Below are 24,787 nucleotides of genomic sequence, written 5' to 3'. Positions count from 1 at the left end.
TCTCACTAACTAGTGAGAAGAATAGATTTAGAGCATTGCTAAGCAGATCCTAGGGGCCTGCCAGCGCAAACCACAGGCATCAGAAGAACTACTAGGTACAAAGTAGTTCCTTCCAGACCTAGATCAGAGTTCAGTGCACCCTGACTGTGGGTAGTCCTGCAACAGACAAGCTATTTAGCAGGACCGTTCTTTGAGATATGTTATCGATTTATATGTTCAGAGTGTGACTACATCTACCCTATAAACTGGGTTTATTTTTAATGCTAGCAGTATCCAGGAGGGCATGCCTTCTACAAATTAGGATCATTAGACCATGTAAAGAGTTCCTTTATTTATTTTTATTTTTTTTAACCCAGAGATTCCCAAATTCTATATGGGCTAAAAAGGGGAAAGTTGCAAGATGTTGTGAAAGCMTATACAACAAGGAAGTCGCAAATAACAAGTTACAGGTTAATAACTAGTTTTTCCTCCTTTGAGTGCCTGTCATGCAATGTGTGATTTCAAGAAATGAGTCATACTGTGATGATTTCCACAAACCCACAGAAAAATACTACCTGAAAAAGTATCTCAGAGTGCCTTTGGGTCTTTATTCAGTTGGTCAACATCATACTGTGAATCCTCAGAGAGAGCACCGTGCTTAATAAGGTATGATCAGAACTTCATGACAACCCTGCAGAACTCATCTAGAGGCATATGGTTGCTTGTACTTTGACTAAATGAGCCTTAACTAAAATGGGTGGGTGAAGGGGAGAAGGAAGAGTTCTCATCACACAATCCAGTGAAAAAATTCCCCTGGTTGAAATGCATATTTTCCTAGGACAACTCAACAACAGTCAGAGTCCTTCTGAATGATTTCATGCTGACAGTATAGAAAGAAATAATGCCACATCTAATGTCTGACAATTGCTAAGTAGATTTAATTGTGGAAAATATGGCTTAGGGAAATACCTCACACACATTAACAGCTTGGTTAGATTGTAACTCTGAAATAAATTCTATGACACCCTAGATAAAAAGTCAAAGAAAGTCCTAAAAGTCGCCTTATCCTTAAAGGAAAGAGCAGCATCTGCTATAAGAGCCTGAACCCTTCCCATTCTCCTAATGGAAGTATTTTCTACCAAAAAAGGTATTTTATTAGACAAGACAAACAAAAGGACGCCACGAGCTTTCCTGATGCAGATGTTAATAGCAGATTCAGATAATTCTGTGGAACCAGATTTCTCAGTGGGGCAGCGGGGGGCAGCATCACACAAGTGCACTGAGAAAAGATAGGATTATGAAGCAAGGGAAGGGCTCTGCATCTGTGAGCTCAGAACACATAAGGTCCTGAAAATAAACTGTCCAGATCATGCTAAAGTCAAGTATAAACTATGCCTTATCATATCTGACCTCTAAGAATATACTGGATAAGAGGGATCAGGTTGGCATAAGAAACATGCATTAATTTCCCTAACTATGAAACCAGGACACTCCAGGAAAAAAAAAAAGGGAAAAAAAAACAAAAAACAAAAGAACCTAACTTAGCTTTTTTGCTGACATGCATGACAAACAGAATATCAGGATACTGCTGTTATGAGAAAAATACTGGAATGTCACTGTATAACTGCCATGGGTGATCAATTTTAGATGCCTGAAGTCATCCACCAGACAGTGCATGAACCCCTGAAAACTAAGTTGGTGAAAGGTGAATTCTTTATTGTAATTCCAGAGGCTGAGCATTTCTCTACATCACACACCCTATTTGTGGATGTGAAATGTAGCATTGTTATCATCCATCATTATTTGAACAAGCTGCCCTCAAAAATGAGGCAATAAAGCACATCCAACATAACTCCCTACTCATCATCTGCAGTACATTGACAAAAAAAAAAAAAGAGCTCTTCCATCCACTAACGACCTTAAGCCTTTAAAACACCAAAATGTTCCTGCTCCCCTTAGAGGAAGGGCAACTTTGATCAAGTTTCTGGATGTTAGGAAAAAGCCATTGTTCTGCAGAATGTTAAACCAACAGTTGCAAACTTTACTTGGAAGAGATGCTACGCAGTCAGTGCAGTAAATATTGGGAAAATAAACAATTCAAAATTATGTATGTGCGTGCTGTACTTGTAGCTTGCATATGGCTAAGAGCCAGACAGACTATAGTCAAGGCTGTCCATGTGTGGTAGAATATTTGTTAGAATCTAAAAGTGATCTTGAGGTAGAAAAGCTTTAGCCACCAGGTAGTCCACCACTGCTCTTAAGAACTTTTAATACCACAGAGAAACTAGGTTTGATTCCTGTATGTTTTCCCTGAGATTCAGTAAACACACTACACTTTAAATAAGACCGAACATCTAACTCCCTTCAGGGTAATTATTCTTTGCAAGTCAGCCATCCAAGATCATTACCTTTCGTCTTTCAGATAAGTAATCACAGCAACCAGAAATGTTACCTGCTGTAAAACATAGATACTTCTAGTGCAAACACTTGATCAAGGTGGCAGTAACTGTCTTGCAAGTCAAGATGCAAACCAATTTTCCTTCCATAGCAATGGAATTATTGCTACTAAAATTTCACATTTTGAATTTGAAACAATACCATTCAAATCACTTGAAGAGAAAAGCCTTAGTCAGCAAGGACTAGGACTGAAAACTATATAAGGGCATCTATGTGGGTATCCTGTACTTCACAGACAGAGCAACAGTGAACATGCATAGCTCAACTTAAATTCCACACCAGCTGGAATATGATCAGGATTTAACCTTTAAAAAACACACACATATGCACACTGATCCCAGTTTTTCTTAATCAACACTTTTCTCTCATATGCACTACTTGAGGCCTTCCAATAACAACAGGTATACTATGCAACAGACTCAATTATCTAAAGATTGTGAATGTTGCAGCAAAACTGTCTTGAAAACTCCAACATGCCTCCCCCTGAAATTAAGGTTAATGGACTATGATGAGTACAGCCATTCAAAAAGCTACAGCAGCATATTGTAGTGACCTGCACTGTTTAATGCATCAATTGTGCAGACCCATGATAATAATCACATGGGACCCACAGTAAGACAAGCCTGGCAACAAGATGCAGAGCTGTGCAGTGCACAACACCAAACAGGCCTAGGAAACCAGTCGTTTACACTGTGTGATTATTCCTATTTCAAGTCAGATTGTCTCTACTAGCCTCAGACAATCAGGAACTCCAGTCCTCTCTGAAGGCAAGTCAGTACAAGACATAGCAAGACTGCAACCTAATGCTCTCAGTGTCCTTGAGGATCTTTGTAGTTCCTTTAGCAGGTCTGCAAGACAGAATCATTGGAAAGCTGACTGATGGCCCATTATGAGGCCCATCATCTGAGACCCCTGTGCTTACGATAGCAGGAGCCTGTCTTCAGGCTTTACAAACCATGATCTGCTATCCTCCTTGTCTGAACTTAAGGCCAAAGACTACCTTATTAAAAAAAATAAATAAATAAAAAGCAAAGAAGAAACTGAAGAGTGAGAATAGCTCAGTTATATACTGAAGAAACTATTCAGATGATGCATGCAATACATATTGCATGTTATGCAAACCTACCCCCCCCTTTTTTTTTTTAAATACAAAATCTCAATTCCTAGCATAAAACTTTTAGGAATATTACACTGCTTGAAAAGGTTCATTTTATGACAGCAGTAACCAGAAGCCTAACGTGAAAGCTGTCGCTTGGTTAAACACACAAAAAAAGGCAACACAATCGCTCCACTTGTTAAACTTATCTATCCTAGAATCTGTCATTCTAAATTTAAAGATTTAAGAAGAAATCTTTTAGTCACACAGATATCAGAATTCATTTCTCACTTTGAAGATTCCTCCTATCCTCTAGGAAGAGCAGGCGGAGCAAGAAAACTAAGAACAGCAGGGAACATGCTGAATTTCGGGAAAAGTTCTGACCTCCAGAGGTCCTTTCCAACCTCAACTAGTGTGCAATTCTGTATGCAAAACCCAACTGGACGTGGTCCTGGGCAGCCTGCTCTAGTTGACCCTGCTTGAGCAGGGGGGCTGCATCAGATGGTCTCCAGAGGCACCTTCCAACCTCAACTGTTCTGTGGGGGGTAGGAACACCCCCACATCCCCACACAGCCACAAAAAACCCACACACACCTATTAACTATTCTAACTCATGACACTGAGTTAGCATACCGTGTTCATCTACTGAAATGCTCAAAAGCCTTGGAAAGGCAAAGAAGAGACAAATACAAACACTTATAAAAATGTTTTTTAAAAATAAAAGATCTTACAGCAAAAATAAAGTTATCCTGAAACAGACAGGTAGAAGATGGGCACTCTGGATCTACATGAGAATGTCATTTGCTACCCRATATGGGGAGGATGGGAAAGAGTGTGGCTAGAGAAAATAAGACTGAAGATCATCTAGGGAAAATTCCAAACAAAGAGAATCCAAGAGTCCCTATCTATCAGACCTCTACCCACAATGTGTCGCTTATACTGCCAGTATAAGCACAGCTGCTTTTCTAAATTACTCAGAATTGTGGTTTCTAACTTGAAAGGCACATCTCACTATGTGGCACTGAGTAGATTACATGATGCACAGAGTTAAACTCCACCAGACATATACTAGCTCCACAAATTGCCAGTCAGGTCTCTCGGCAGGAGCACTGGGCAGCAAAGGGCAGAGATGACTTGGTCTAGAGCCTCAGGTATCAGGGCATAGCCAGAATCAGCAGCTTTGTCTCAAAATGAAGGATGACAGCTCCAAGGAAAGTTAAAAGGACCTAACAGTGACCCTAGGGATCAGGGCAAGAAGGACAAAGGGGGCACTCCCTGAGTCAGCAGTAAGGGACAAGGTGATGCAAGAACCCCAAGGCAAAGGAGAAGGGTAGTCAGCTATGGAGCTGTGCCTGTGACTAGTTTTCTCAAATGATGTTCAGCTACATAATGCTCAGGAACCATTGCTCTAGAAATTAAGCCCTCTGCTGTTGTGATTCTTTCATCTTAAGTGTTTAGTGATCAGGAAACCACAATAACTCATTTTAATATCAAGATACTGTTTTATAAACTTTAAAAGGAAATGTAAAAACATAATAGTATCTTTGCTGCAGCAACTAATAGGAATTGTTTTTAGCTTTTGGAATTGTTTTTAGCTTTATCATTCACTCTTATAGAAATTAGTTTTTCCATATGCCAATTAACATTTGCATTTTTCACTAACTTTTTTTTTTTTAATTATACCATCCATACTTTCTTCTATTGCCAAAAGGACATAGGAATTATAGTTTTCTCTGTTGTCATTCATTGAATGGTAAGGAATATGTTTTGGAGCTTGTTGGTTTTTTAAACCAGGTGATTTCTTCCTGATCCAAAACTTAGCATCTGACAGGCACTCTATCTTTTTAGACAAAGCATTGACTTTCACTGAGCCACTTAAGAGAATGCGTCCATATTTTGGTAAGCTACTACTGAACTTTCCTTTCGAAGATGTTACTCATCTCAGTGACAGAGGACATAGACGCCACCACTTTGTGAAAATAAGTAACAGGTGTGCCTCAAAGAAAATGGAATTACTACAACAGCACAACTTTTAAAGAGTGTTTTCCTTTTCAGAAARCAAAGGAGATATGGTAAATAACTTGCACACAGCTAAAGTAAGTATAAATTAAAGTATCAGAGTAATTACACAAACCTACAATCAGTCTTCTTTCTCAGCTATGAAGATTTTCAAAAGCATGCAAATAATTGAAAAGGATAACTGATGATGTAGATGTCCTGTAATTATTTCAGGAATTATAGAGGATTATATCATAAGCAACACCACCAGAAGTGACAAAAACATAAAAGGAATGAAGATTATAACGGAGGCTACAACTGAGACCACCAGTTTGAGAAAGGATAAATAGCAGAAAGAGCACATAATTTGCAAAATATCAACAAGTAGACCAACTACATTCTGAGTCATTCTAAAGATGAACAAATACAATTCCTCTGTAAACACATCATAGGCACAAGTCTGTTATTTATGACAGCTCTAGTGATAAAGTATGGCTTAAAAGAATAATAAAGGTTGATGAAAAATGTACATCCTGAACCTTTTTATTCTTTATAGTCTTTGCATTTTCTGCCTAATACAGAAAATATTATTGACAGTATCTATTTGTGGCAAGGTATCTTTAAGCAAGCAGATAACTGATAGTAATATAAATCATTAATCATTAAAAAAAMCCAAAAAACTAAAGTATAGCCCAACTATATCTGAGTCTGAAGACTCAAGGTGCTGTAACACCTTCATTTTTCCCAACTTGAATCTTGCATAAGCAGCCTTCTTTAATTCTCATTCTGAACAAAAATTCAATCTAAATTCTTTGTTACCATAGCCCTACCTAGACTGTGAACTGGCATTTCTTCTTTACCACTCCATAGCACACTTTTCCATTTTGGCAACTGAATCTCAGTCGGTAATAAGGAGATTCAAGACCTAGATTTCCCAGATTTGGAGACCAATGACCTTATACTGAACCTAATGACTACAGTGGAAAGACTCCATTTGGACTAGGCAGTAAAAATGAGCCTCAAATCCATTCTCTTTCACAAGCAAATAGACCACAGCTGCCTGTTGTGCTTTTCTTTGGTGGTCTTTAAAATTTCTGTTCTGAAACAGAGTTCTTCATTCCCAGTTTTTTTTCCCCATTATCTCCTAACCCTATATAAAAACCAGACTCCTCCTCAAGAGAGCAGGTATCGCACTTTCTTTGGAAAACACAGTAGAAAGCCCTACCTTTGAAAGCTGTCCATCGCTTGATTGCTTCCTTCTTAAATAGTTGTCTGAACAGCTACTGGGGCAGGGGCAGAAACAGAGAGAGAAAGACTACAGTAGGAGCAGACTAATTTCCTGCAGCCATGTGTTAATAAGAAGTCCAGAAGTTGTGAATACAAATAATGAGATAAGACAAATCCTGAAGGAAGTCTGGAGAATCTGAAACAGTATCAGCTAAAATAAACAAACTATTTGAACCTTGCCATTAGTTTCAAAAATTCAGCCAGAGCAAATGAGAATGAGTATTCCTTTCAGGAAGAAATCTCTCTTTTGTAGGAATCYTTTTCTTTGAGGAGACAAGGAACAAGTGTTGGGCACAGATACGAAACTAGTTTAAGCAAGCAGATAGAAGTGACTTCCTGTATTCATTATCTCCTTCCTTTATGGGTTTCTATACAAGCATTCCAAAACTCTAAAAAGCGCAGGAAAGAGAAGCCAGTCTCATGGGATCAGCTGATGCATATTTCTCAAAGATTCTGTCAGACAGGCATTTGCCAAGGACAACAATAGTGTCAAGAAGCAGGGCATAGTTGTTCTTCTTGTCAGCACCATCTGATTTTCTTAAAGCAATTTACAGAAATCGTTAATTAAAAATGGGTAGAGCAGGCCACCAGGGAGTAAACTGCTTGACACCGAGCATTTCCACATTGAAGGCATCTATATTTCTAAGGAGCCCAGGAATGACATTCAAGCTTTCAGAATATTGAAAAATTGGAGGAGGAGAAGGAAAAAAAAAGTATTCATCTTTTCTCACCAGGGAAACTGTTGCTCTTTATCAGCAAATCTGCCATCACTGCTGACATTTCTGTTGACATATAGGAATGCAGAAACCATTTTAAAAGTTTCATTTCTATAGCAATCACAATAGATGGCAAGGCACAACGGCTGGATGAAGATGTAAACAAAGCTAGGCTTCCTTATGGTTGTCAGAAATTGCTCCTTACTTTCATGAGGAAATGTCAATGAATTCAATCTGCTTCGATTAATATACCTATTTCATTATAACTAGTTGGTTATTTGAAAAACAAACAGCAATCAAATGACAAAACTCATCCCCCAAGAAGGTCCAATTTTTTGGCATCTTTATAAAACAGTAGTGATTTCATTAGTGAAAAGAATGAACATATTCTTTTCATCAGTCCTTGGGACAATAAAAGAGAACTTGAGATGGAAAGCGAGTAAGCTTCTAGCTTGAATAAAATACTTCCCTCCCGTTTTCTCTGAAATAAATGAAATAGTATCAATGGCAGGAATCTATCATGCTATTTTGGCATGCTCTACAGTTTCATCATGAACAGAAAAACAGCTTTATTAGACAAAATTCTTTTGGTACATACACAGGATCAGCGGGAAAAGGGGAGCAAGAAGTTTCATACACCTTCTCACATGGGAAGTATAATATCTGTACAATCCTCTTGCTTAGCTTCTGAAAGGCTTTTAAATTATTGGGATATTGAATTGAGGCTTACACAACTGCTTCATATGGAGAACGACAGGTCTCTGGATAATAAAAGTATTCACATTCTTGTAGGTCCTCATGCTATATTCCTGAGCACAATGTACTTTAAATAGAAGAGATCTCTAACTCTGTACAGGATACTTCAAGTATGCATGACACAGTAATTTCTGAGCTTGGATCGCAGTGGATTTTTAGCACATGTACTAAACATGGAGAACAATCTCCATGTTCTATGGAGAAAGAATGCCAAAACTCTGCTACTGCAGTGATCCTTCTTTTAAATACAAATCAAGATTAAACTCGAGGAAAGGTTGGAGGATAGGTTTGTAATACATTTCAATTGCCTTGTGAATCAGAGGAAGAATGACATCTCTGAACTCAGAAGAGGATATAGATCAAGGTCTGCATGGCTCATGTAGCATCAGATGTGAATAGTGAACTGATGTGCTTGCAGGTTTAAGTCTTAGTCATGAGGTAGAGCTGTTTGAGAGCAGTTGAGATCACCTACAGTCATTCCATCAGATAACAACATGAATTGGGCTGATATGGATTGGAAAATTGCTTGAAGTATCCATGCCCTTTGCTAAAGGGAAAGCATTTTGTACTGTTTTTATGCCCATTGCAGGTATGTCTGGTACTCTAAGCATAAGATCACCTAAGTGTTGTTAAGCGATCCTTGGCACAAGGATCTGCACAGGCAGATCTCTTGGGCAACACTGGCAAAATAATCTCAGTAGCAAGCATGCAGGCAGCACGTACAATCCACAGAAGAAGATAAAGATGTCATTTACAAACACAGATCTTGCATTCAACATAGAAAGAGGCAGGAGTTTTCTGCTACACTTCTGTTTTGGAGAAAACTAGTTTAAACAAGAATGGAAAACATTTTCCTGTATTATTAAGTTCAGTAATTTGAGATCTAATTGAAGATAATAAGTGCCAATAAGATTCAACTACCTCTACTACTTTCTCCTAGTTCACCAAGCTACCTGCATTAACTGTCCACCATTTATGGTCAGAATCACTGTATCTAAACTATTATATTGAAAGACAGAAAATTAAATAACAGGTCACAAAGAATTAAGGAGGCAGAGTTTATGAAAAAAAATGAACCTTGACTCTCCACCTATATATAATGGTATTTGAAAAATACAAAATTGAAGGTATGTAATTTTTCCCCTTTTGACATTCTGTGTTTTCTAACACTCCTTTTGCACATTCTGAAAGAGAAATTGAACTTGATAGATCAGAATCTAAAAAACATGAACCACAGGATGGCTCTGAAATAGATGCTACAATTCAAATACTAATTCAAAAGCCTCTAGAATTTTCACAGTTTTAAAAAGTTACTTTTAAAACTAATTTTTATAAAGCATTCTGACCTCATATCACTTACTAGCTGCAAACAGTAAAAAATTAATTTTGTTTTTTCTGCCTTTAATCTATGATCTTTATGACTGGTTAAAGATGCAGTTCTCAACACTATACATAATACACATTGCTACATATGAAGTTGCTCATTTTCTCCCTTTGGTATTGAGATATTTCTTATACTAAAGCGAATAAGTTATCTCCCCCTATTTTCAGCTGCTTGGGGTCTGTCTTCTTGTCTGTTTATCTATTGATTATCAGTGTGGACTGTGCTTATAGCAATTCACAATGCAGGCAACAGTACAGTTGCCATCAGAAAGACTATTTTAGATTTAGAATGATATTTTAAAAAAACATAGTTAATATATAATTTGTATGTATTGCAATGAAAAATAATCAAAATTGTCAGTCAGTAAAGTTTAATGAGCCCAAGAAAAAAAAAAAGGCCTTTTGGATCTGATCCCTTTGGAATTGAAAAATCTTGGAAAAGAAAAACAGTTCAAGTTGTTCATTAACCAAAGGAGATTCTAACCAAGGAACAACTTCATGGATTGCTTCTACAAAACTCAAACGAACAAGCTATGAGAACATTCTGGGAAGCTGGTACTACTTCTAGAATCTGAACTGTTAAGAAGATCCACAAGGTGTGCAAATTTATATAATTTACAAGAGATTATATGCTCTAAAACCAAATAAAAAAAAGTGTCTCTTTGCAAAAAATAGAAATATCAGTTTCATTGAATCATGCTGAGACTGTCATGGTCAAATACAAAAATACCTATCAGTTTCTTTGCTGCTATTAACAATGAGACCTATAAGAATATCAATTTTGATGAGCAGCTGTAGGATCTCAGAATCAACCTGCCTGGAAATGTATTTTTTCTGTATCAGACCAAAACCATATATAAAAGTTTGATGTATATATTTATAACTTGTTACATATTATGTGTTTCTATATTTTTACATGTTTTTTATATATTTAACATAATATATACACATATATTATATATAATAATTTCAGTCTGACTCAGACTAAAGCTAAATTTAATGGAAATAATTTCCAACAAACTTAAAGACTTCATCATTTACTCATGTTCAGGACAGAAGTAAGGTTGCATACTAAAGCAGATATGACAGACACAGGAAAGAATAAAATAGAAACAGTTCAAACGAGCAAAATGAGAAACCAAGAAGGGAAAAAATAAGACTAAAAACAAAACAAAAATCCCTTAAACTGATAACCTTTTAAATACAATACCATTCCGATGTTCTCACGTTGCAGTGAGCAATTTTTTTGGTAACAGTTTTTTTTCCTATTTCCAAGAATATATCAATAGAGAAATCAGTCGTTCTCTAATTAAAATTATTATCAAGGTAAATCAGGATATTCTGTGGTTCAAGCTACCAGAAAACTCAATGACTATGGTACACAACACCATATGAATGGGTAATTGTGAAAAGCAACAATAACAAGAACCCCAAGCCAAAAATTTGTGGAGCTAGCAATCTTATAAAGAATAAGTAAATAATTTTGAACAGACAACAGGAACGTACAATGAAATAGTATTAGCTATTTAAGCATACCTGCAAGTTTTAAAATTACCACTCAGAAGGTGGGTCATTCTTTTCAATTAGTAAAAGTAGCAATGACCTTTCAATGTTAAGGTTCACTTGGACACCCTCAACTAATTTCCAGTTTTAGCTGCTATATTAAATTGCTTCACATCACAGCTTTGCTATTAGAAAATAATCAGATTACAGTAACTTATATAGTATGATAATCCATACAGTTTTTAGTCAAAAAGTCTTTTGCATCACTGATTTTAATGGGAGGAAATGATTTTGCACTGAAGCATCCACCTTGGTCTTTTACTTTCATTCACCCATGCTTTTTTCCTTCTCTGTGTTTTTCTCCTTTTCCCTCCCTCCATATTCATGAAGCTTTTACTTTGTTCTCAGATGCCTCCAGTCTTTCTGATTCAGTCTTTTTTTAATCCTGGTTTCAATTTCAGGTAGAAAGAAGAGAGCTACAATAGTTTTATGTATCAGTTGTTGTAAAAGCATCAATGGACAACATTCTCCAAATTATTCAGTACTATCATCAAGCTGGTAATGAAAGGCTTTTCATCTTATAACATTAAGAAAATACTATTTAATAKCAAAGCAGCATTATAATATCCAGGGAAATTATTTCTTTTCAAGCATAAAGACATGCTAGAAAACAGGTATCTGCTGGTAGACATTTACATTTAAAAATGACCAACTTTTTAAGGGATATGTTTTGAAAATAAAGTGTTATTATACATTCTTTGTTGTAGAGGTTGTCAGATAAGTCAACATTATTTGCATCAAAGAGTTGTTTACCCAACTACTGATGCAGCAACTGTTACCCCTACTGAACAGGGCCACTGAGTATACCTCCCCATGCAAGGGTTCAGACCTGAATTAGACAAAACAATAACAACAACACCACCACCACACACACACTAACTGTGAATTACAGAATGTATATAATAATCCAGGTGCAGTAAGAAGACTGCAGGCATGCAAGTCTGTCCATCACACCTGTTTGGTCACTTAAAACACAAAAACAAAACAAAACAACCCCCCTTCTGCCTCTACTGCCAAGGAGTTCATACAGAAATTAAGCTTAGTTTTTGCATTTCAGCACATTAGTTCTGCTTTTGTCAGTAGGAGAACAGACAATTTCCCCCCCCAACATCAGAAATGAAAACATTGTTTTATTCATCTGTGGAACTAAGGCAAGAATGTTTAATAACTTAAAACAACAGGCTTGAACTGTAAAGACAAATACACTGATTTTAAACTTCAGTATTCTATATACAATTACTAGAAGACTTAGTCTGAAAAGGTTAATGATCAAGCAAAATTAAAATTATTTCATATCAAATAACACCCTACCTATATTTTTTTGGACAAATCAAAGTTCCTGAGAACTGAAGTGTTAAGCTATTGTTGCCTAATGATCTAAACATAATTTTTTTAATGCATTAATACTACTGCCTTCAAATTCCATCAATTCTAAACATGTTGATACTTGCACAAATAAACAACTAGAAAAAGGCTTGTGCAAAAGTTACACAGTTACCATACTCAAGCAATACTGACCTTTCACCTCTCAGTTGAAATGAAAATTTTCCTGCTGTCCCTTTCAGGATGTCTTCCCTCTCTGATTTGCTGATATGCTCATTATAAATTAATTGACTCTTTCCACTGTTAAATGGTGTGTATGCCCTTTGTTCTGCTAAGCAGTTTTCATTACTTCTGCAAAGATTATTCATCGTAGCTGGCTCTTCAGAATGTAGCTTTTCTTCATCTGAAATAGCCAAAGAATATATTTAGTGGAAGTGTTCTTACACAATATACACAGAGGAAGGAGTTCAAAATAAACTACTTATCTTTCATGTTACATCATCAGTTTGCTCATATCAATTTAAAAAGCAAGAAAGCTTAAGACTATTTAGAGCAAAGTGTTCTGCTTTGCACATGAGTCTTTATGGACATCATTCCTTAAGTTTGTTTGTTTGTTTTTTAAACCTCTTGACCTTTCAACTATTACTTTCATTTTATTTCCTTTTTACAGATAGGTGGATTGTATCTTGCAAAAGAAGAGATTATTTTTCAGAACTGGAATAAAGGAATTCAAGCAAAAGGTAGCTGTTAATCTTGTACCTCGGTATGTACATCTATGATAAGAACCTGCAATAAAAGCTTATGTAAACATTTGCATGACAATGTGGGGGACGATACAGACTGCCTCCTGTAAAACAAAGGCTGTAACTACATTAGGTTCTCAACTTGTCAAACTAGTAACATCAACGTATTAGGGTAATGGATTAGACTACATATAGGAGGACATGATATGAATATATACTTACTGAAGATCTACACAATGATGTGGCAAAATCTAGTACATTTTGTGTAAAACCAATTACCTTATTTTGCAATAAGGTAAGAAGCAAGATATTCAGTGTATCATGTAAAGTATCAATCCCAGGCAATGAAAGAATTGCTGTTATCTTTGTTAAAGATGGAGTTCCAGCCTGTTTTATAATGAGCCAGTTTGCAGGAAACCAAGACATCAAGTCATTTCCCATCTGTGAGAAAATTACTTCCAAATCCCATGTTCAGTGACTTTTATTAAATCTCCACTAATGAAACTCTTAACAAAGTACACTGAACAAATACAATGTAGTTGGAGGCCTGTCAAGGCATATCACTCCTCTTTACTCTTCCTTTTGTACTCAAGAATCCATCAAAGAATCTCCTTAGATGATGCCATCTCATTATCTCTTTAAACATTTCAGCATTTAATGCTGATTTTACCCATTGAAGCAAACTTTCAGAAGAAACTGCATTACTTAGAAATCTATAGGAAAAAATTTCAAAGGCATCTGTGTAGCTTAGAACCCTCCAGCCCATTTTCAGAAGTTAAAGTCAGTATCGCTTTTGGAAATCACATTTTCAAAACTGTTTTTAAGCCATGTAAATCTTTTTAAAGCTTACTCTGAAAAGACATGGAAGTTTATATTACATTTATATTAATAAAGCTTTTTTCATAATAATTACAGATGTCATTATATTAAACCCCCTCACACAGTTACTTTTCTAGGAAATAACTTGTATCAAAGCATTCTTACTCTGATCAGGAGGAAACATTTTAGCAGGAAGGAAATTGTCCTGAGAAGTTCTTCGAAATAAGTCTGCTCGAGCACTGCTGACTTTTCTAACCTCCTCAGGATCCACAGGAGGTTTTGGAAGGGAAATGGAAGAATCTTCATCTTTTGCAGAAGTGAGTAATTTTGGCTTCTGTCATGAAGATAAAACAAAGAAGTTCTTACAAAAGTACAGTCAATTTCTTTTCCGTATAAGCAATTTTTTTTTAAAAGTTACCCTTTGTAAAAATAATTTCTTCAACTTCAGAATAGCATATATGGGAACTACCAGCAGCAGTTTAATAACCGAAGTTTGCTCATTAAGAAAAGGCATCCAAAGTTTAACAAAACCATTCCCCTGAACAAGCTAGATCACCTATACCAACATCACCACAGAAAGCTATTTAAAAGCAAACATTCAGGGGTGTAAAAACAAAAAGAACTAACCTGAAAAGAGCAACTGAAACTCAGAATGATTTGTTTCCCTCATACATACTCATTTAACATCATCTATGGTATGCTTATTTATCAGAAAAATATTGTGCCAGAGACATGCACTAACAATTCTAGAGGTAGATCTATTCTTTATGATTTAAGTTTTTGACCACGGGAGTATTATTKCCAAAACAGTCCAAGCATGTTCATATCACATGTATCATATCCTATTAAACTGAGATGAATCATGCACATTCAGAAATATGGAAGTTCTAGTTTTATTTATGTCAGTATCTCACACGTTAGAGAACACAGCCAACACCCTGTACCTCTCGTACAAAACACTGTTGTTCTTGTGACTTACACGAATGCATCACCCTCTAAGGTCTAGGTTCTCTACCAATTTCCTTATAATAAAGGGTCTATTGGAAAGTCCTCAGTCTGATCTTCAGAGTTCTCCCTGGCCAAGAGACGAGCTCCATTCCCCACATTGTGACTAGTACAAGACCTACATTGACCTCCTTGCCTCTATTGGCTGAAGTAGAAGTTTTTGCACTGCTCTCAACAGTATGCAAGCTTTTTCTAGTTTTCTTCCACTCTTACACATAAGCTAATTGAAAAATCTAACATCAGAATGTAAATATATTTAATATAGACATAAGCATGGTCAGATTTGATTCATATAAATACATTACTTTATCAAGATTACTAAATTGTAATATTTCTTGGATTTTTTTTTCTAATTTCCCCAAAGAGTAATGTTCTGGAGTAAAGAAACTGTACATATAGCAAACAGACATTAACTGTTCTAGTGTGCTCTGTTCTCTGGAACATTAAATAAATGACCATGACTTAATCTTATGTTTAATAAGATTAAATGTAAAAAACCCTATAGTACAGATATGCTTACAAAATGAAAATAATTCAAAATTCTAGTCATCTTACACAATAAAGCTGACTCTAGTTTCCTTCTGATTCTTGTTAATGTTAATATTAACAACAATATTTAAATTAAAGCAACAATATTTAAACAGCTTAATGATTTTCATTTTTGGAAAAATATTTGACAAAATTGACTTTATAAGTCTCTGACTAACATTATAACAGCATTCCATTTCTCCCCAATCTATTTCATCTCAACCTATTTCTACAGCATACTTTCCTAACACTATGGTGTACCATATAAATTCACATACTTTATATGTCAATATGGCATAGTGTTATTTCAGAGAGTACTCACATGATCCAGTGGGCTAAGACGAATACCAGAAACTGGTCTTGATTCAGCCAAATCAAAACTGGAAGCATGAAGACTAACAAAGAAATTAAACGTAATATGAATCAAGCAGGAGTCCCCCCTTTTGTTTTCTCCATATTCACTGGCAGAGGGAGGAAGCATGCAATTAAAAAAAAAAAAAAAAAAAAAAGAGGAAAGGAAGAGTGACAGTGCACCGCATTTACATCACCACTCTTCTTTCCATGAATGCTATTTAACTTTGATACCTGGCAAGGCAGCAGTGTCAAGGGAGAAGAATCATGAGACCACCTGCACATCTGCCCTGATACAGTTTATTTCATACATGTCTACAACAATTCTCTACTACAAGCTTAAATCCATGCACACACCTAAGCATGTTTAGTGCCCAAGCTATCAGGCACAAGCTCCAGAACACTGCAGGGAAGAAAGCTCCAGTTTGTGCAGGTACAAGCTTGCTCCTTCCCATAGCATGCACAGAACAAGCATGGACATGGCTACGTACGTTCAGCCAGAGTCCGCCATAAAGTATCACTTGCAATCTCATTACCTGATCACCAACAGACAGCCAAGTCATTCTCAGACTCCTTCCTTCTATAAGGGCACAACACTGTATGCAGTAAGGAATATAAGATACGCAGACTGCCTGAAGTCATGCTGCCATGAAAACAGCATGGACACCAACTCACTCCTTGGCCATTCAAACACGTTTTGGCATCTTTTCTGGCATGCCTGACACCTGACATTATAAATACAGCTCACATCTCCTCCCTACAGTCATTACAGAATTGATATATAAGGAGAGCTAAAAAATGATGGGGGAAATTGATGTGTTAAAAAAAGAGGAACAGGAGGTAATATCAAAGATCATAACCAAAACCCTAAAAACAATTTTTTCTTTTTGGTTTTCCCCCTTCTGTCACAAGGGAGATCCATTGTGCTCTGTGCATTATGCTAGGTAAGCACCCACAAAAAGGTAAGAAATAATCTTGAAGTAATATAAATTCTGGTTAAAATAAGCATTTTAAACTTCAAGAGCTACAATTTTATATTAAAAAAAATCCAAGAAGGAGCTAAAAAAAAAAGATGTAGCATATGAACAGTTTATGTAGAAGAAAGAACAGTTTATGCAGAGGAAAAAAAAAACCCACAAGTTTTCACATTTTCTAGGGAAGAGATAAAGGAGATACGGACCTTTATTTTCCCCCMCACACACACTACTCTCCACGTACAAAAACCATTATAATGACTGCCTCTGGTAGTTCTAATCAGAGGAACTTCCTGGACATGTAGATTAACACCAACAGTAAGCATCATTAGAAGAAGGCAAAGGATGCGATTAGGTAGAGATTAACACAGGACGAACCACCATAAACAATTATAGAAGCAAATCCCTTGCTGCTAAAGGGTGTTTGAAAATCTTAAAGACACAGTACCTAAAAACTGAAGGGGGTCTATTTTCAGGAGTTCGCAACGATCCAGATCCAAAAAGCTTCCTTTGATCCTCTGTAGGTGTAAACGGCCTCTGAGTTCTTAGTGTTCGTAAAAGATTTCTTGCTTCATTTACAATCTCAGAACTGGCCTTCTGCTTTGGCATGGAAAGCCTGTAGAATGGTTCTGGCTTTTCTGTACTTTTATTCTTTGAAGCTTGCATTCTTCTGCAAGATGTGCACAGGAGAACACTGTACAGTTTATGTAGAAGGCACAGAATATAATACTAATTTTTAATTACAAACTAATAATGCATCAATGTTTATGCCACATCAGTGTAGTTAAAAAAAGGATATTATAACAATATCTGAGTAGTTAAGTGGKGGAAAATAAGGATTCATTGACACCGTGTTGCTCTCCCTATTTCTGAGTTCCATGGGAAAACATTCAGAAAGAGCAGAAAGCATCCGACATGGAGGTCCTTTAGTTTTTCAGTGGGACCTAGAAAACACCCTGTTCAATTCAAAAGTACTTTCACAGCCAAGTACTCTACTCCCTGATACTGCAGAAAAACCTGTTTGTTAACACCTGAGTACTTCTATCATAATCAAAACAGGAATTCAATAAAATGCTGTAAAGAGATACTTTCCTTCCAATAAACTTCAGAAATACCCAATATAAGGCATTGATCTTACCAAGCGCAGCTTCTTAGTAAGTCAAAAGACATACTGTTATCAGTAATTGGTAAGGAGATGCAAGGAAAACAGACAGTAAGTTCTTCTCTCTACGAGGAACCCCTCCCCAATGCAGACAGACAACACTAACACAAGATAAATCATCAACCCAAACTTTCAATCAGTGTTCTGTCCTGCTGCATCTTGTGGCAAATGCATTGAGCAGTGAAAGATTTGCTTCATAAATCTACCAAGCCCCCCTCCCCCCCAATATCAATCAACATCCTGGTATAGTACTCTGTAGATACCATCCTTTCTTTTCACAGCAAACTCCTCATGAGCCATGCACCAACCAAAATTCCCCCTCTGCTTTTCAAACTTATCTAAGCAGAAAAATACATGTTTCTGCACTGTCTTTGACCCAGGCTGGCACGTGGTAACTTCTATTCTCTCACACAGTTGATGACAATGAGCCAACATTAGATCAGACACTGTCACTTTGAATATTTCTGAACTCTGAGGTAAAACTGCACACACACAAAAATCCCACACCACTCACTTCTCCAGTTTTAGTTCGCTTCTTCCTGTTTTGCAATTTTAAACTTCTGTCTGCTTTTTCTGTATTTTCTTTCAGAGCTCCTTCATGCTGGCACAGTTTTCCCAATATATACACAACCCAACACCTTCAGCTGAACCACACAAGGTAAAACTGGATGCTAAGGAGCAGTGCACCAACCTCGTCCACTACAACATACAGAAACAAGAACGGATCAGGAGCTTAAGTCTGTCAGTGTTTTTAATACCTCCAATTACCACTAATACATTACTTTTCTTCATTATAACTGAATTTGGCTCCCTACTCTTCCCTCTACTACAATGTGATACAAAAGAGTTAAGCAAGCAACTCCACTGTAGAAGTCTGTTTGGAGCAACTATTCAATATTCCCCATTGAATAGGAAAAGTGGATTATCATTCCCTATTCTCCCAAATACTTAGAGCTAAGACTTTGACCTTTAAGTGGAATGTCTTTTGGGTAGACCATATGTACAACATACTGATTTAGCGTGCATGGAAACAATAGCTATGAATAAGTATTAAAACATAATCAATAGGATCCTACAAATAAGAAATTTGACCTAGTTCACATTTCTTCTTTTCTGATCCATGTATTTCCAGCTACCTGGCTAAGTGTTAATATAAATCTTCTTGAGTATTCTAGTATCTTACATTTAATCTCTGAATGCCATTGTTTTCTTTAATTCTTGAAATCTCTGTGCTCTGCCATTGAATGTCTATTTGTGGGATTTAAGTATTTTTCTTATACTTAAACTAAGAAGTAATCCGAGATATCCGTTCTGTGAAGCAGCACCACCTCTGACTACCATCAGATTTCATTAAATTTTGTCAAATCTACTTTCAGTTGCAAATTGTCTATTCTAGAAGTACATTTATTAGCTAGTTACAATTGAGACCAAACTTCCAATAGAAATCTTTGGGGGGGGGGGTTGTTTTGTTTAAGTCTTCATCTCTTACCTATTTCTTTTTAACTGTCAAAGGAACTTTTCCGCTATAAGCTTAATTAGTAAATCTTGTTTTAATTCCAACCCATTAAAAACAAAGTTTTAATAATTAATGCTGCAAAGAAGACCTGCGACTTAAATTTTGAGTTCTTGACTGGCTTCCCACACAGCAGCTCACTTCTGCCTTGCTACGTTAGTGGAGAGCGGAGGGAGCACAGCCTTTCCCCAGCCTCTCGCCACTGCTGGAGGACAGAGCACGGCAGGTCGCACAGCCTCTGCTTTCAAGCCCCGAGCCGGCAGCTCCGAGAAAGAAAGCAGAGACAGCTAGGAACCGGCATCGGGGGGCAGCACTGAGCACAGCTCAAGACTATTACCACTGACCCTAACATAGCATTAATATTTAATAATAATGCCATAACTGAGTGTTATATCAATGTATCAGTCATTGATACCCCTTAGTCAGAAAATGTAACAGAGCACAGACAAACAAGTAAGCAGTGTCATAAAAATATGAGGATATATATAAGAAAACCTACTCTCTCTTGCAAGCAAATAAGAAGCACAAGAAATAATACATCTGAATGAGTTTGTCTACTGTACTATCACAGTACCACTACTACTTTTTCTGTCTGTCTTTACAGCAAAAGAAAGATTTATATTCTCCATTTTAAATGTTCCAGCAATAGGCACTTTAAGCATCAAGCAATTGCTCTGCTGCAGCAGCATGCATCAAATTTCACCTGCTCTCCAGCCTTCTGCCTCCCAGTAGCTCTGAGTGAGTACCCTTAACTATACTAGGCTACTCCTCTTCCTGGAAAACTACTACCTAGACCCATGCATGAGGGAAAACCCTTCCAGTCACCAGCAGCTTTCCTGACTTTGACGAGCTGAATGTACCCAAATCATTCAATTGCAACACCAGAGACCAATTTAAACTAAAGTGCAACAAACAAATGCAACAAGCAGAAAGCAGAAGCATAGGATGAAGGAGTAGTACAAGAGCGTGGAAGGGGAATGACTGCACTGGCTACTTCGTGCACAGTGCGATTTTACCCTTGTTTTTCATTGTTTTTGCAAGACTGTATTTCTGCCTGCTTTCATGCTTATTTGTAAGAATTTCTACATAAACTATTTTCACAAACTTTTTATTTAAAAGTATGTTAGTTAAAAATAAGAAATTATTCTAGTTATCAGTGCTTCTTTCTGAAAATCCAGCAATAGCCCCATTTTGCTCCCCAATCCCACACCTCAGCAGCAGGAGACAGAAAACAGCAATGTTGTAGCCTCAATAGGGACAGCAGAACTGGTATAGGTGGATCTTGTCCCTCACTGCTGTCACCATTTTCCAGGTAGCCTTTAACTTGCACAGATGTAGAGCTCTCCTCTGCCTCTGCACTGGAAGACTTACAGCAGTCTCTGAAAAGTTGTACTTGGTCTCATCTTACTCCCCCCCCGGGGTTTACTCCAGAGGTCTCATTCTTGCTGTACAGGAAGATTTGAAAGCAGTAGGTATCAGCACAGTATCAGAAACCCCCTGCTCAACAGAGCATGGCTCAGAAAGCCATGGATTAGCACAGTCCTACCTACCTCCCAAAGCAAGATAGCTGCACTCTTGCAGCACTCACCCTGAGTTAATTAGCACATGTGAGAAGCACAGCTGATTCCATCAGATACGCACCAGGCTGACTCTGCTATCCTATCTCAGATCTAGAAGCAGTACCACCTGATGCACTACAGCATGCAGAGTGGGTATACCTGCTCACTCCGAGCTACCTCAGCGATCACTAAACACAGGGTTGCATTTCACAAGATAGACATGTTGGTTGTGACTGAAGTACCAATTTGGGGCGGGAGGGGAACATAAGTCATTGTGGCAAGAAAATAAACTTCAGCTAGACATAAGTCTAATATGGATGGAACGACCAAAAACTGTTCAAAAGCCCACTAAGTCTCCTTTAATAAAAACCTGGGTACTACAGCAGGTTTTACCATGTAACTTTAAGGGCAATGAACACTGACTCTGTTTCGCCAAACTAGTGAGGAAAAAACTTGTGCTCAAGCTATAAAAACTCTGCTCGCTGACAGCTGAATCCTGATTCTGTCAGTCCAAGTAAGTCTCTAAAGTGGTTAATATCCAAATATAGATTTAATAGTTATGATAAAATAGATTTAATAATGGATACTATTAGATGCAATTTAAACAATAACTCCAAAACCACCCTGCAGCATATCAGTCACAACTGAGATAAATTCAGACTGGTAAAGTTCTGCAGCAAAGATCTCTTTACCAATAAAAAGGGAGAACAACAACAACAAAAAAAAGGCAAGAAACGGAGCCCGCAGTTCGTCAGGGAGCCAGATTTTCAGCGCGGCCGGTGGACACCGCATCCAAGATGGATCCCCCCGAACACAGCGGCACCTGCGGAGTAAGAAAAACTTACCCGAGCGCTGCAGGGCAACCAACGCAAACCCGGGAACATAAGGCAGTTTTCCGGCCACGCCGAGCTGCCGGGAAACAAAACAGCGGCGCTCCCGCCAGCTTCGCCAAGGCCCGCTCACCACCCTCCGGCCTCGGCGCCTGACAGCGGCGGCTGCGGGCCTAACGGCCAGCGGCGGTTACAACGCACCGGGGAGGGGGGGGGGTAGGGGCGGGACCCCCCCCCGGCCCCGCCGCCGCGCGGTGCCCGCTGCCCTCCCCGCCGCGGCGCCACCGGCGGCCGCCGTTCCCATGGCAACCGTACACACCATGGCGGCCCGGCAGGGCGCCAGAGCCACGCGGGACCCTCGCTCACCCGCAGCGAGGGAGAGCCGGTCCCCGGCGCCGCCGCCGGTACCGTTACCCCGACGCGCTTCCCTCAGCCGCACCTGCCGGCGGCGGGACGGSGGGAGCCCGGAGCCGCCAGGGCGCCTGCGCGGGCGGCGGGCGCATGCGCATGCGCAGCTCGGCCCGAGGCGCGGAGCCGCGGTCGTGGCTGGGGGCGCTGTTGCCTCTCGGCCGCCGGGCCCCGCTTTTCTGGTCGTCGGCGCGTCTGCCGACCTGCTGCGGCCCAAGTGCGAGGCATCGTAATAGAAAGCCCAGATAGAGGCTCACAGAAGGTCCTCGTTTTGGAAAGCTGGAAGTGTTGGACGTGCCCCGTTACGATAACTTTTCTCTGAGCTCAGGCTCATACTGACCGAAAACGGTGGCATTAAAGTTCTCCACAGTGAAAGGCAAAAGCGTATGAGCGTTTGTCACACTGGATTGGGGGGGGGGGGCAAAAATGAGGCGTAGGTGAATTCACAAAACTTCTTCGCCTGGTCACGCATGGAATGTCAAATCGCTCATCTTCCTCGGCTTCCTCGAATCGCTGTCGCGCCTCCTGCCCGTGCCCTGCGTGCTTTGGGATCTGCAGATGGGTGTTTCCGTGCCGTTCATTTGCAGCACATCTGGGCACGAATCGCTACTGCAGTCCGGGAGCGGAGGGGCAGGAGGACGGCGACCCCCGGCAGCCGGGCCGAGGCGCTGCCGGCCGCGGCCTCCGCCGGCGCAGGGCCCCCGCGGGGCCGAACCAGGCCCGTTGCGGCAAATTGATAGTTCGTGACTGATAAGGACGGTCTTTGCCCTCGATCTCTATCTGAATTCGTTTTGAAGGTTATCTAAAAATTGCTAAATGAGGGTGGTTATTAACTCTATGTGAATAATAGAAAAATGCGACACGAATCTCTGCCTCTGACCGGGGTTCTTCCTTGCTTCCTTCAGAAAAAACTTCATGTATATCAAAAAACACTCCAACTAAATTCATTTTATGTATATGTTTCTTACTGACTTAAAAATCCTTTAACTAATTGCTTACTAATATGAAAACTTACTTTCTCATGTTATTTTTTTAGAAAAGAACCCTGCTGATATTTTAAACGTAATGTTTCTTTCTGAATCTTCTTACAAGCATATGTTATGCCCCTTTCTCCCAGCAAAAGTCCCCTTCTGTTCCCTCTTATGCCTCTGACAGGCCTATGATAGCAGTAAGATCTTCATGTGTAACCTTACCAGGTTTACATAACACATGCTATTATCTCTGCTAGTTTCTACTTTATTTCTAATAATTAGGTATCTAGTCCTCTTCTGCAGCCAAGCTCTATATCAGAAGTAACGAACACCTTGTTAGTATTGTACTTGTTTTTCTTTGTATATTCCTTCGTAAAGGCCAAAAGAATTTGTACGTGCATGTGTGTGCGCACGCTATTTTCAGACCCTTCACAGTCAGCTCATTCTCTGTTATTTTCTTCTGAACCTTCCTTTTACTGAGATAGCACAAAAGAAGTTCCACACAAAAATCAGTAGATCTGCTTCCTGGTAAAGCTTGTCTGAATCTCTTTTTACCATTATCATCTCTTCATTCTTTAAACAATTTTTAAATCCACCCAGTTAAACCACTAAGCCTCCCTTCTTGGCTTCTTCTTTAATCCTTTTCGTATGCACACTATTTCCCCTCTATTTTTAGGCCATCAAATTGAAGAGTTAATTTTTTATTCGTTTTCTGAGCTCTGGCAATTACAGCAGATATTTCTTTTGTTGTGTCTCTCCACTATGTCTCTAGTGTTATAGCTTTCTCACTTAAACTCCTTTTTTCATGTTTTTTGTATTGAATGAACTCTCTTGGCACCTATTTTAAATGTATATACTTAATTAAATCTCCTTGTATACAATTACACTGCTTTAGGATGGAAGTATCAAAACACATGAACTGACTAGGTCTGGGCCAATCCAGTACTTGCACAAGAGACTGCCAAGGTAAAAACAAGGTGTTTGTTTTGAGCAGTTCTGCCTAACCAGCCAAAAAAAAAGACTATTCAATTATGTGAAATTTGTTAAAATGCCTTCATTTTTTAGATTTTAAAATCATGAAAAGGCTTTGGTGCTGGTATCCAGACTAATTTTCAGTTTCGCTAACTAAAACTTATCTAGAAATGAAACTTATCTGGATATCCAAGTATACAGAGCCTATATTTCAATGCCATTCAGAATTATTTAACAGTGCTAGACACTTTGCCTGCCAAATGCTCATTGATCATACTTGGGTTCGTCCTTTTGCTGACCTATAACAGCAGCCTCCAATGGCATTCCAGCAACACAAACAGAGATGTAATCCCCACTTCCCCCTATTTCTTTCCTCTTTTTCAAAACAAAAAAA

The 24,787-nt window shown here is 38.5% G+C and overlaps 1 protein-coding gene across 20 annotated transcripts in view; it reads right to left on the bottom strand.

Annotated features, from left to right (window-relative positions):
• Positions 1–22,504, bottom strand: part of ARMC2 (armadillo repeat containing 2) — a 79,724-nt gene extending 57,220 nt beyond the window's left edge. For 8 of the 20 annotated variants that reach the window (XM_026071989.1, XM_026071990.1, XM_026071993.1 and 5 more), the window contains exons 1-5: positions 18,655–18,839; positions 17,427–17,672; positions 15,976–16,114; positions 14,286–14,454; positions 12,754–12,961 (exon numbers count right to left, since the gene is read on the bottom strand). In XM_026071989.1, the coding sequence (XP_025927774.1) occupies positions 12,754–12,961; positions 14,286–14,454; positions 15,976–16,114; positions 17,427–17,644 (734 nt within the window). In that variant the 5' untranslated portion in view covers positions 17,645–17,672; positions 18,655–18,839. Of the gene's footprint in view, positions 1–12,753; positions 12,962–14,285; positions 14,455–15,975; positions 16,115–17,426; positions 17,673–18,654; positions 18,840–20,863; positions 21,099–22,057; positions 22,255–22,408 lie in introns of those variants that run through there. The other 12 variants (XM_026071988.1, XM_026071991.1, XM_026071992.1 and 9 more) reach the window with 10 other exon arrangements.
• Positions 22,505–24,787: the final 2,283 nt, after the last annotated feature.

This window comes from Apteryx rowi, unplaced genomic scaffold, assembly GCF_003343035.1.
Source record: "Apteryx rowi isolate R43461 unplaced genomic scaffold, aptRow1 scaffold_334, whole genome shotgun sequence".
NCBI classification, from domain to species: Eukaryota; Metazoa; Chordata; class Aves; order Apterygiformes; family Apterygidae; genus Apteryx; species Apteryx rowi.
This window is presented reverse-complemented; position numbering and strand designations above follow the sequence as displayed.